Source organism: Bufo gargarizans, chromosome 2, assembly GCF_014858855.1.
Source record: "Bufo gargarizans isolate SCDJY-AF-19 chromosome 2, ASM1485885v1, whole genome shotgun sequence".
Classification (NCBI taxonomy): Eukaryota; Metazoa; Chordata; class Amphibia; order Anura; family Bufonidae; genus Bufo; species Bufo gargarizans.
Genome location: NC_058081.1, coordinates 61,595,614 through 61,609,161, shown reverse-complemented (window position 1 = coordinate 61,609,161; position 13,548 = coordinate 61,595,614). Strand labels below are relative to the sequence as shown.

Sequence of the window (13,548 nt, the reverse complement as noted above, 5' to 3'; positions counted from 1 at the left end):
CATTCAATTAGGATGGCATGGGGCCTGGAAGAATCCCACAGGAATTTAAGGTACCGTATGTGTTGTCTAAACGCAAATTGTTACCGGAGAAGAAGGGGATCATATGGCAGCCTGTCCTGATGGTTTCATCATTAGTTAGGTTTTGTTTAAAAAAAAACCAAAAGGCCTATTTTGGGGGATAAGATTAAAAAAATACATTTGAGGGAAACTGTACCAAGTCTTACAAGAATTCTAACAGAGCAGGGTGTGTAAACTTTTAAAGGTTAGTTTTTTTAGTTTTTTTTTGTGTTCAGAAAAATCTGCTCCGTCTGAGCAACAATTTCCATGCATGCTTTCTAAATTATTAAGCAAGTATCCATTTAGATTATAGATGCGCTGTAGAAGACCTATAGATTGCAGTCACAACATCACTGTCACCTGCTTTTTTTACCTGTACCCACAGAAGAGTGCATAGAAGAGAGTGGGTCCCATAAAAAAAAATAAAAAATAATAATATGGGTCCCCCCAGTTAAGGTTTTGGGTTTTGCCACTCAGGTACCCATGGGCCAAATGTTTTTTTTTACCTTCAAGCCATGGACCAAATTCCCACCACTCTGACAACAATGGAGCTCCTCTAGAGAGGGGAGGCTGGCACCCAGTAATACATGGGACACCATCAACCAGATTTGGGCCCTCCTTTCTCCAAGTGCCTATAGTAGCCATATGGTCAGCCTCTATAATATTCATGTTCCAGTGTACTCACACAATCCCATACATTTTAATAGTTCCTTATCAGGGGGAGACCTATAGCTATGTTCATCCGAAGCTTCCTGGTTCAATAATAAATATGGCAAAAATGAAGACTAAGAAAAACCTTTCATCAGCAGATTCAGGATTTAGGGGCAAATGCCACCTACGTTCTGCTAGTAATGAATGTGAAAGCGATATATTATGTACACGAGTGACAACACCATAATATACAAGACCAATGAAAAAAAGCTGTTGTCAGCCCATTCTCTTATGGGAGGTCGCTATGAAACAGTCTAATTTTAGGAGGCATTTCATTAGGCCCCATGCATACCACTATCTGTTTTGCGGTCCATAAATCGCAGATCCACAAAATAGGGATGCGTTCTGGGTGCCATCCGCATTGTATTTGTAGACCCATTGTTTTCAATGGGTCTGTAGTCCCTATTTTGCAGAATGGACAAACGGATGCAGAAGGCACATGGATGACTTGTGTCCTTTCTGCATCCGTATGTCCCTTCTGTAAAAGGATAGAACATGTCCTAGACTTGTCCGCAAAATACAGACTGCAAAATGGGTCTGCTAAAAATACAGATGCAACACACACTGCATCCGTATTTTGGGGATCCAAGATTTGCAGACCGCAAAACGGATATGGTTGTGTGCATGGGGCCTAAAGAAGGGACAATAATAAGCAATTACAAAGTGACATTTTAGGATTAGATGAGTCTTCTAGTGGAAACCATTCATTGACAATTAATCAAGCCATAATATCCTAAAGAATCACAGCTAACCTGGGTCTACAGGGTCCATTAAGAGGGTTACCAGCTACTTAAAAATATAATGGTAGCTTGGATTTTATCAGAAGATCATGAACAGCTCAGACAAGAGAGCACTGCACATCCAATAACCCATTCTTTCCTTCATCGAATGGCGTCATTAGTAATACGTAAGAAGCCAAATCAATGAAGGCTTTGGTGCTTAGATTTATTTTTTTATCCTACTTCTATTGTCTCTTTATTCAGAAATGTCAAGGCTTAGAGCATTGTTACATGTGAAATGTGCAGACTGTATTCTATCTCTGGTTAATAATACATTATCCTATTAAACAAACCAATCTAGAACACTAATGTAGACTTTTCCATTGCAACCTCAATTGAGGTCTCAGAGAATACAGGAGAAATAGAATGGTTAACAGAGCAAAAAGTTCTATAAATCTCCCTAACAATGGCTTCTAATATGTATTTGATATCCCTTGGAGGTTATGCAGAAAAAGTTTCACTTTAATATCAAATTTGGAGGAAGAGAGCTCATGAAATTTGCCAAAAGACATCACTTCAAAAACTTGCTTTTCTATTACTTACGGTTTGGTTTGGAGCTCTCTGCAGCTTTCTCTTCCGAAGAAGAATTATCGTCGTCATCGTCTTCATCTTCGGCAGACGATAGTGCATCTGTGATGGCACAACAGAAAGAATTCAGTGGACCCAAACATTTCCAGAATCATCAAACATAATGAATAGAAATTCCCTTAACAGGACACATAGTTGGACATACATGGTCATACTTTGGACAATCCAGAAACTAAATGTTCACTTTAAGGACCCAATAATGTAAACAAACAGTGGCCTTGTTGCCCATAAACATTCAGCTTTTATCAAGTCTAAGTCTAAAGCATTGTTTCCTCTGGGCAGTAAAAACTACTTTTTGAAATGTGAGGCAAAAAGAAGAAGAAAATGAAACTATTTTGACCACAACATAACATTTTTGGCAGCTTTTAGAAAACTGCCTACCCTCGTTTCTTTTTTGGGACAGCAGGGAATAAAAAGATAATTGGGGCAAAAGAGAGGCTTTAGAAAATAATATTAGTTTTTTTGTTGGCTCCTTGGTCCCTCAGCTCTCAGCCCACGTGAAGCAAAAAAATAATAATTGGGCAATGTATATAAACTTAAGTGAAATCCCACCTCTGCTATTGCCTATTTTAAACAAAAAAATGGTCAGAGAAAATACAGTTCCATATGTTAGGCTAGATATACACATTAGTCTATGTTGGCTTAACCCAACCACCCTGATTTCATCCAACCATCTAATATGTTTGGGGCCTCCTGACTCTCTCCCCACGATTGATGTCAGATGAGATAAAGATCAGGTACACTGGATGTCAACTGCCCGATCCTTATCTCATTGTGCAGAGCATATGTGTGGGAGGAATGGGAGAGATAGCTGATGGCTGAACGTATAGGCAACAGTTGGGGCCCTATTACACGGTAGACAGAGCAGACGATTGTCTGGAGGGAAGCATTACCCCTCCGTCAATCGCCTACTCACTAGAGGAGACTACTGCTATTACATGCAGTGATCTCGACCGATCGCTAATGCATCGCTCGTCCTTATACTGTCTCATTGTTTGCTGTCAGCAGAGCGCCTATTACACGACACGATCTGCCACCGCCAGAGCAGGATTTAACATGTTAAAAAATCCAGATTACTCGATGAAAGAGCGTTTGATCATTCATCGGGTAATCAGTGTCAGTATTACACTGCCAGATGATCGCTAAAGAACCTTCATGCGGACGCTTGTTACCATGGTCTATAGACAATTGACCGACAAGAAAAATCTCCATTATACGAGGTGCCAATAACTGATAACACCTGTGGTTACACAAAAAGTCAAATTAAACTGATCAGCAATTTCAAAGCAATGTAGCCAAATTAAGGGCAAAGAGGTCTGATAAGAAACCATGTCATGATAAATACCATGTCTCCGTTGTCATATACACATTGCACCCCAAGAGATGACATATCTGGAAAAGGTCTACAAAAGCTCAGCCAAGGCATAGGTTATTTGCAGTTATGAAAGTCTTTTAGCCTCTTTGAGCAAATAATGGAAGTCAAATAAATGGCCTTTTTCACCAGTTCTATATAAAAGTGTTAATGCTATGCATTTCATTACAGATTAGCGTGCAAAGGCCATTTACAAGATAGATATACTGCAGTGATGCAGTTGCATGTCACATGAAATAGAAACAAAGGACATTGTGGCAGTCAAGGTAGGGTGTGCTTCTAATTTATGAGGCCATTGATAGGGTTCAAGGCATTTGCAAGCAGCTTGCTCAAAAATATGTAAACCGCAGTTCCATACTTTCATTATTAGTATGTTTATTAATCTTGTAGTGCGAGACACGATTTGACTTCTTTCTCTACTTACATCCTCGGTATTTCAAATACCAGTAGACATACGCTACTGGCCGAAAGTGGTCAAACTAAAACCTGACTATACAATGGAAATTTATAGTCATAATTGGGGATGAGCGAATCGACTTCGGATAAAAGATCCGAAGTCGATTCGCATAAAACTTCGTTCTAATACTGTATGGAGCAGAAGATCCGTACAGTATTAGAATGTATTGGCTCTGATGAGCCGAAGTTATTACTTCGCGAAGTCTCGCAAGACTTTGCATAATAACTTCAGAAATTAATATATACTGTAAAAAACATTTCCCGAACTCTGGTTCGGTTCCAAAGTGGTATATTCATAAAACCTGGCTCCTGCTTGAATTGTGGTGCCACTAATCCAAAGATCTGTTCTACCAACTTTTTCTATTCAAATCAGCTGTTGGAAAGTAACTGCTATTGGTAAGTCTATTATACAACACCCTTCCTACTGCCCTGAGAAGAACCAGGCCGGATTTTGTTGGTGTTGTTTCCATCCCATCTGTGTCTTCTTCTAATCTATCCCAGGGCAGTGGAGTAGAAGAGGGTCTTCTTATTGCTGAAACCAACTCCATTGGTGAGTGTAAGATTTTGGGGTCCATTTTGGATAGAAGTCGGGGGATCAAATCTTGGAAATGGAGGCACCAAACTAAAGTGGAGGGCATCAGGCATGATGACTATAAATTCCGAATGTATAGTGATCATACTTTTGGTTTGGGACTGAAAAGTCACTTTAATGTTCATTTTTTAAAAGATGAACAGAGGAATTGGCCCCAAAAAAAAAAATCTAACATGGCAGATTCTTTGAAATCACCCTTTCCTTCGAAAATGGATGCACAGAAATAGCCAGAGAAATACTAACTTCCTCCTTCCATATGTCGAAGAACATTGCTTAAGACTGAATTGAATGTAAATTAGAAATTAAGCTATTTGGGCCCCATTAAGAAATTTCTGGAGAATCTCTTTAAGTTTACCCCACAAAGAAAACAACATTTTACAAAGACAAATTCAGGTGGACATCGGCTACAAACCTGAAATGTTAACTTTGAATAAAACAGTATCTGTTCCAAATGGGCCACTAGTAACGCAGACATACAACCCAGAATCCTCCTGCCTGGCGTTGAGAATCTGGATAGCAACGCCTGTTATGAGAGTGCGGTTAGTCTCCGAAAGCTGAACTCCGTTTTTCACCCAGCTGATGCTCTGAACATCCTCTCGAAGCCTGCACTGTAAAATTATCGGGTCTCCAGGATGAGCCAAAAACGATTCCATTTCTTGTTTGGACTCTGGGACAACTGAGTGGGGGGAAGAAAAAAAAAATCTGAATTAAAATATATTTGTATTTAATATAAGGCTTTATATGTGAGCCTTAATTTTTGTAAGGAATGGTAATTTAAAAAGGAAAAAAAAAAAGAGTTGGGACTGGAGTGAGATGAACTAGCTTTAAATGATGTGACAACTGTGAGGTTCTTAAGGTTTTTTTGAAGGTTACCAATTAAGGTAGATCCATTCATCACAGGATTTATGGTAAATTTTGATGGTCTGACCAAATAGAGAATGCTCTTTAAACAGATCCTTCCATGCATATGTGAATATTCCTAAAGTCCTTCCTACTGAGGAATCAGGTGGAAAATATAAATGTTATGCAGGTACTTCATGGGTGAAGAACAGGTTGGATAGCAAGCTAGAAAATGTTAGTGTTAATTAAATATTAGAAGAAAAGCATAATACCAAAGCTGCAATTAACAAAAACACAAACATACACTAAAGGCTTTCTGCTTTAAAAACTGATAGTCTGAAACTACCTTTAGCAATCAAGTTAGCATACAAGTGAAAGTGTCAAACCTGTGGAAAAGGTCCTGAAATTGATGTGGCTCTATAACATTTTTAGATGCCATATTGATATTAACAGACCTTCGAGAGACCACCGATAGATTTTCTGACCAAATGATTTCTACTGGTAGGAAGCACAGACATGACCCAGATTGCTTACTATAAAATGGGTAAGTCCATTAATGACCTCTTGTTTCAGTAACCCTTTAAGGCTGGGTTCACATATTTTCTGTGAACTCCGGAACTCTCTTTTGGTGGAGGAGCAGACTGATTGAATTCACCGTATCCCGCATATATGCCAGCTTTTGGCCGGACCAAAAAAATAAACTACATGCAGCATTTTTTGTACGGCTGAAAGCCAGGATATATGACGGGGAGATGCCGACTCACTGCCACTTCCCATTACAGTGAAATGGGATCCGGTGCTATACAGCGGATACAGTGAATTTTGGCAATCTGTTCCTCCTCTGGACAGACTAGTGTTATACAGCATAGGCAATATTAGTTTTTGCGATATTTTGCTAATTTTTGGCATAATATTCGCAATAAATTTGCGAATTCTAGAATTCATGATCTCCAGTCATCATTTTTGTGATTGCACAAATCGGCACTAATGATGCGCATATTTTTGGCGCAATACATGCAACTTCACATTTTATCAGGTCTGAGTAGATATTACTGATTGGTGCAGTATTGTTGTGACATCACAGCACTATGTCTGTAGCCTGTATGTATGGACAGCAGAGAAACAATTCCCATCACACTACCTAACACCCTGCACTGGAATCTATCAGCTACACTATATCACTATCTAACCTACACTGACTATCTCCCACTAACTATCTGTATTATATATATGATCCAGGGCCATCTTTAATGCGGGGCAAAAGGGGCAGCTGCCCCTGGCTCAGTTGCTCCTGGGCGGCTCAAGATAGCTGCCTCTTGAGCCCCGCTGGCCAGTGGCGTAGAATGGGGTGGGGGCTGTTGCCCCGAGTGCAAAATTCCAGGGGGCGTTAGCAGAGCCGGAACGCCAATCAGGCAAAGTGAGGCGATGGCCCCAGGTGGCGCGGCCATGGTGACAAGTGGGGGGGGGCAGGGCATAGTCATCTGTATCGCCGTCCTCAGAACAGCGATACAGATAGATGTGCTGCGGCAGGGCAGAGGAGAGAGAGGAGTCTCCCTTCCCCGTTCCTCTGATAGGCTGCAGGCCTAGTGCCTGCAGCCTATCAGAGGCCAGTGCAGGCGGCGCGACTGTCATTGCACCGCCTGAGCCCTACAGCGCAGGACACAGGCCTGAAGAGGCTTGCATCGCATTGCTGGCAGCCTGATGTAGGTAAGTATAAGTGTTTATTTTTTTTATATGGTACTACTTACTGACACATGATTGGGGGGGGGGGGGAATCTCTGGGGGCAATTGTTACTTGCACATTATTGGGGGCATTACTGAGGCCACACAGAAGGGGTATTTTATATGGGGGCTCTGTATAGGAGCATTTTATACTGGGGCACATTATGGTGGGTGGGAAGGGGAGAGAGGAGTATTATGGGCTCATCTATGGGGGGCACTAAGAAGGGGTATTTTATATATGCAAATTATGGGGGGACACTGAGGGCATCTACTGGGGCACTATATATGGGGCATTTTATACTGATACATTTTGGGGGGCACTAGGAAGAAGGGGGATAAGAGCACTATGGGGGCATTTACTGGGGGCACTATGTAGGGGTATTTTATACTGGCACATTATGGGGGCACTATGGTGACATTAGTTCAACTGGGGGCATTAAAAGGGGGTATTTATTGCACTGGCACATTATAAGGAGAATTATTACTACTGGGGGGCATTATGATGGGCTTTACAACTACTAGGGGTATATGGGGAACATGATTACTAGTATGGGCACTATGGGAGCCTTATTACTTCTAGGGCACAGTGGGGACATGTTGGGGGGCACTGTAGGAGCACTATTACTACCATGTGTGCTCTAGTAGAGAATTATTCCTATTGGTGGGACTTTTAGGAGCACTACTACTGTGGGAGCACCTTGGCACAGTATCAGCTTACCACAATTATTTTTAGGGGACGTTATGTTTACACTATTAGTGTCAGGGGCACTATTTGCTGGGCAGTAATTTTAGGGCACTGTGTGCCAATTATTGAAAGGTACTATCTGCATGGTACTACTATTATCAGGGGATTTATCCGTTTCTGCAGTATAGTATTTGGGAGCACAGCGGCACAGTATTGGGGGTGGTAGGATGATTTGTCCATAAGATGGGGGGGATGATGGGAAAGTAGTAAACTAAGATTTTGTTTGTCAAACAGCAGAGACGAGAAATGGCAGAAAAATGGTGGTCTGGTCTGAAATGAGAAGATAAGGAAAGAGGACATCTATATCAAAGAGACGTCACTGGATGTAAGAGGTATGTGGCGCTGTATTACCCTGTATGTAGGGGTGGATGGAGGGGTTAGTAGTACAGTACTATCTGCATATTGTAAAAATAAATAAAAAAGTAATCAAAATACATTTGTGACAGTTGTGCTTTTTTTTAAAAAAAATTATAATTATGATACAGCCATTTTATTTGATACTTTTGGGCAGATTCTTTCCCCCCCTCTATATCAAGGGACACTATAGTCACTAGAACCACAACAGCTAAAACGTAGTAGTTCTGGTGTCTATAACATGTCTCTGCAAGCTTTTTAATGTAATCACTGCCCTTTCAGAAAAAAAGCCAGTATTTACATTACTGCCAAGGAACACCTCTAGTGGCCACTCATCATGGAGTGTGTGTGTTGTGGTGGAGGGCGTGATTGCATGCTAAGGTGTGGGAAGGCGGGATCCAGGGGGCCAAGTAAATTCTTTCCCAGGGTCCAATAAATATGAAAGACAGCCCTGGTATGATTAAAACTAACTAATGTAATTGGATAAGGAATAGGATCCAGATGAAAGCACAGAGCACAGCAATGTCACTGCTCTCTCTATCAGAACTGCAAAAAACTGCAGGAAATGGCTGCTGGGGAGGTTCTTGTATAGTAAGGGGCAGGCAGCTTTCCTATTGGTTGCTAGGGATGTTGCTAACCTCAGACAAAGACATTGCAGCCTTCTCATTGGCCCACAAGCAAGAAGGGAGGTTACTGATGAACAAAAATAAATAAATAAATCATACCATCTTTGCAAATTCTCGAAGTGCCGATATTTATATAAAAATCTGTGATTAGAATATTCGCGATCAACACTAGAACAGACTGCCAGAGTTCACAGTGCCTGTGTGAGCCCAGCCTAAGGACTAGATTAGACCTGCAGATCAGCATTTCGATTGTTGGGGAAAGAGGTGTTCTTCAGGTAATCGGCGGCCCTTTTGCACAGGCAGTAAATCGCTAAAGGACTAATAGACCTATATGAAGAAAGCCACCTGTTTTTTTTAGGCCTTTCTTACACCAACAGATTATCTGTCCAATCAGACCAATAGTTGGTGTGTATAACAAAAGATGTGTGTGTGTTGGTCAGAAAATCTGTTTGTCCAGTTCTAATCACTGTCAATAAGATAAGGGTGGTGCACTGTGCACTGTGACCTTAAGCAAACCTTTTCTGGACACACAGGAAGTGAGGGGGAAAACATTTATATGGCAGGTTCTTCTATTATCATAAGGAGTGGAACACCTAATCTTGGTGGCACTGAATTTTTTTTTTTTTAAAAGGTCTAATGTCCCATTAAATGCCGTGGATCTACTAATTCTAAAGATGGTGTAAGCTTAGAGCAGCGGTCTACATCTGCAGCAGATTTATCACAAATGTAACGCCCCCAAGTGGCATTACCACTCTTATGCCCTGCTTCTATCTCTGTATGCTAATATTATTTCATCTATGCATTTATTCCAAGTACTCCACATTGTGCATTTCCTATTTTATGCAACTGTATATGTTCATGTTATGTAATGTACCTGGCTCACCAGTAGGTGGCAGCAAGCATAGCAGAGCTACAGTTAGAGAGAATGGAACCCTTCTTTCCATTCTAACCCTCTCTCTAAGGAAGGGTGGAGACTAGTTAGAGGTCAGTCCTAGCTTACCCCAAGCTAGGTGAAGGTGTGCAGGGCCACGTATCTTCGGGACGTACCCAAGCCCAAACCAAGCCAGCCGGAGCACCCTAAGCTCAGCTGGACATGGAGGCAGAAGCTTGAAGCCTCAGAAGCCAGATAGAAAGTTCCCTGGTATAACTTTTAAGAAAGACTACAGAAGGAAAGTGCAGCATACAGGCCAGTTTGAAGACCGTTTCTGATGAACGTTTATTCATGTAAACTGCTGTTCAACTACATACAAGGTCTGGACTCAATCATTTCTTCAAATCCCTCAATTATTCAGCCTGTTTGTCTGCTTCGGAGCCAACGCCTGGGGACCAGTCGTGTTCAGGTAGGAGCACTGTAACATGTGCACAAAACATTAAGGGGCATTATAGGCCACCCTATACCACTTGGCCATTCCTATATCTGGGTACCAACACCATTCGTTAAAGGGAAACACTTATCTCATCTTAAAGGAACCCCATGCGGACAGCGCCTTTGTTAGACAGAGACTCTGGCTGGATGATAAATGTGGAGCAGGAATAGACACTTTTCTCTGTACCAACTATTGGCTGACTTACTTTCAGACAGATTTTTATGCCAGAATGGTGGTGCAATTTTGGTGCATCTTAGGCCCTACTTCATTATCCATGAAGCACCACCCCTTTTCTGCTAAGCCGAGCATGCATGTGTAGAAACCCAAGATGTGCCAAACTGTGCCACTCTTATAGACCAAATTTTGGTGCAGACATATTAGTAAATATGGGCCAATACTCTGTCTTGTTACACAGACACAATACAAGTTCTATTTTTATAGCAACTTTAAGTTTGATAGAAACACAAATTTTAAACCAACAACTTTCCCTGTAAAAATGATGAACAATGCCTTTTTATTAGAAATGTTCTCCAGAACACAAGTTGATCACAGTCACTTCCATTGCATTCTCCCTGCAGCACCTTCGCAGGGAGATAAAAAAAATTACTGCATTTCCATTAAAATCAGTGGGTTGTCTACATAAGGGCTCATGCACACGACCGCAAATTGCGGATCTGCGAAACACGGATGCTGGCCTTGTGCGTTCTGCAATTTGCAGAACGGGATGGCCCATGATAGAAATGGCTATTCTTTTCCACAAAACGGACAAGAATAAGACATGTTCTATTTTGTTTTGTGGGGCCACAGAACGGACCAGCGGATGCAAACAGCACACAGAGTGCTGTCGGCATCTTTTGCGGTCCCCTTGAAGTGAATGGGTCCGCATAAGAGCTGCAAAAAATAAATAAAAAAATGGTCGTGTGCATGAGCCCTGAAGCATAGATGAGCCCGGTCCTCCAGAGTGAGGTGTATCTTTTGTAGCTGCTCACCCCCCTGAATAGATGGATAGAATTGGGTATTCAGAATGGGTTTTCTAAACTGCACAACCAATAATGGTGACCATATTATTGATCAACATTCAGTGTATATATATATATATATATATATATATATATATATATATATATATAGATCCATAGAAAGATTCAGGCAGCACTCCCTTCAGTGCAAATATAATAGTGCAGGTGCCCGCGGTGGTCCCTCGATATGGGACAAATTCAGTAGAGAAGGAAAGTGCGCAGCACTCCTTTAAGTAAAAAAGTGAAATTTATTCACACATGTCAGACAACGTTTCGGTCCTCTCACAGGGCCTTTTTCAAGTCAAGTGCTCACTTGACTTGAAAAAGGCCCTGTGAGAGGACCGAAACGTTGTCTGACATGTGTGAATAAATTTCACTTTTTTACTTAAAGGAGTGCTGCGCACTTTCCTTCTCTATATATATATATATATATATATATATATATATATATATATATATATATATATATATATATATATATATATATATCGTAAAACTTGATAGATGACAATAACTCTTAAGACCCATATAGATACTTCACACTCTCTAGTTTAGGTTATAATACAGTATTACAAACACATACGAAAATGTATTCTTGGAAAAACGAATTCATATAACATGACCTTTACACGCAGCCTTTATGCACCACCCCAGCATAGGCCAGAGTCCAGCAATCTATGAATCAGTACCGAGTGTACTTTCAAAAAGGCAAAGTGCAATACTGAAGGAATTAAACAGCGAGTACCGGCTAAAGAGGTAAACAGATTTATGGGACGGTCGCTGTATTTAAAAGATCTTCAAGTATTTAGCACCTTCACTTTTATCACACAACCAAGTAAAAACCAGGTCCTCACAGTGTACTGCCACACTTTGTCCCCCAAAAATGCTTGACTAGTGCAGCTTTTTAGTCTTTTTTTTTTTTAGGCATTTTTGTGGTGTTTTGTCCAAATATGAGCACCTGGTGTTTTTATTTTTTTCTTTCCTCATGGCATTCATTTTTATATAGGACAGTATGTATCCCCCTCTGATGTCACTATCTCTAGAGCAAGGTCATTGACCATATATGGAACTCCAGTGTCAAAAACCAGCACTGCAAATAATATTTCCCCTACACTTTCCGGGTCATTTCTGCAGCTGATTATTTTTGTGTAAAAAAAATGCAGCGAAAATTTTGTATAACCAATGTGTTATTCAATAATATGTATCTGTATAGTGCCGCTGCACTTTATTCTTTTTCTTATTTCTCTGTCCACCTCACCGAGGTGGACGCACGTGTTCAGTTTTATACTTCAACTGCCACCAGTCCTACCTTTTGTTAAAGGCTGTGACTAGTGTTTAGTGAAATGAGCTTCGGGTGTTGCATCCTTGAAACTGAACTCTGGTTCGGTTCCGAGGTACCAGTCGGAACCGAAGCCTAGTTCGGTTTCAAGTTTTTAAGTGGTTTTCCACTTTAAAAATCAAACTACCGAAGTTATTCAACAAAGTCGGAGCAGATACATTCTAAGGGTCCATTCACACGTCCGCAATTCTGTTCTTTCTGCATTAATTTCTATGGGGCCACATGATGTGCTGCCCGGATCCGAAAATGTGGACCCGCACTTCCGGGTCCACATTTCCATTCCCGAAAAAAATTGAATATGTCCTATTCTTGTCTGCAATTGCGGACAAGATTAGGCGTATTCTATTATAGTGCCGGCAATTCGTGGTCCGCAAAATGCGGAACACACATTGCCGGAGTCCGTGTTTTGCGGATCTACAAAACACACACGGATGTGTGAATGGACCCTAATACTGTATGAAGACGGATCTCCGCACAGTATTAATCCGAAGTTTTGAACAAAGCGATGTAGCATCCGAAGCTGGCTTCGCTCAACACTAGCTGTGACAGTAACAGGGAGATGGTTGCAGCAGAAAGGACACGTTCCCCGACAAAGGACACACCCCCTGAGCTGAACACCATTAAATCTAGCAGAGCAATGAATGGCGAGAGCTCTGAATCCATACAAGGTACAGGGCTTGCTCTAGTTGCGTGTGCATTCGAAAGATTGTCACATACTATACGATTTCTGATTTTTATTTTAAATATCAATGATGAGATAACCTTTTTAAGCAGTTTTCAGTTAAAACGCCACTGTTTTACTGACTGAGAATATGGGTACAAATAATTTGGCATAGAAATAAAAAATAAAAAAATCTAGCAAATCAGTCCCTACAGAGTATATTCAGCTAAAGATCATTCTACAATGAAATGGTCCTCGTTGGAAGCAGAGAACTAAAAAAAAGCTTAGATAAAAGGTAAAGTCAACTAAACTGCTATTTT

General features: G+C 40.9%; 1 protein-coding gene across 5 annotated transcripts in view; it reads right to left on the bottom strand.

Annotated features, from left to right (window-relative positions):
* FGFR1 (fibroblast growth factor receptor 1) overlaps positions 1-13,548 on the bottom strand; it is an 82,307-nt gene that overhangs the window by 36,188 nt on the left and 32,571 nt on the right. For 4 of the 5 annotated variants that reach the window (XM_044279029.1, XM_044279028.1, XM_044279031.1 and 1 more), the window contains exons 3-4: positions 4,968-5,231; positions 2,091-2,177 (exon numbers count right to left, since the gene is read on the bottom strand). In XM_044279029.1, coding sequence (XP_044134964.1) covers positions 2,091-2,177; positions 4,968-5,231 — 351 coding nt within the window. The remainder of the gene's footprint in view (positions 1-2,090; positions 2,178-4,967; positions 5,232-13,548) is intronic. The other variant, XM_044279032.1, reaches the window with a different exon arrangement.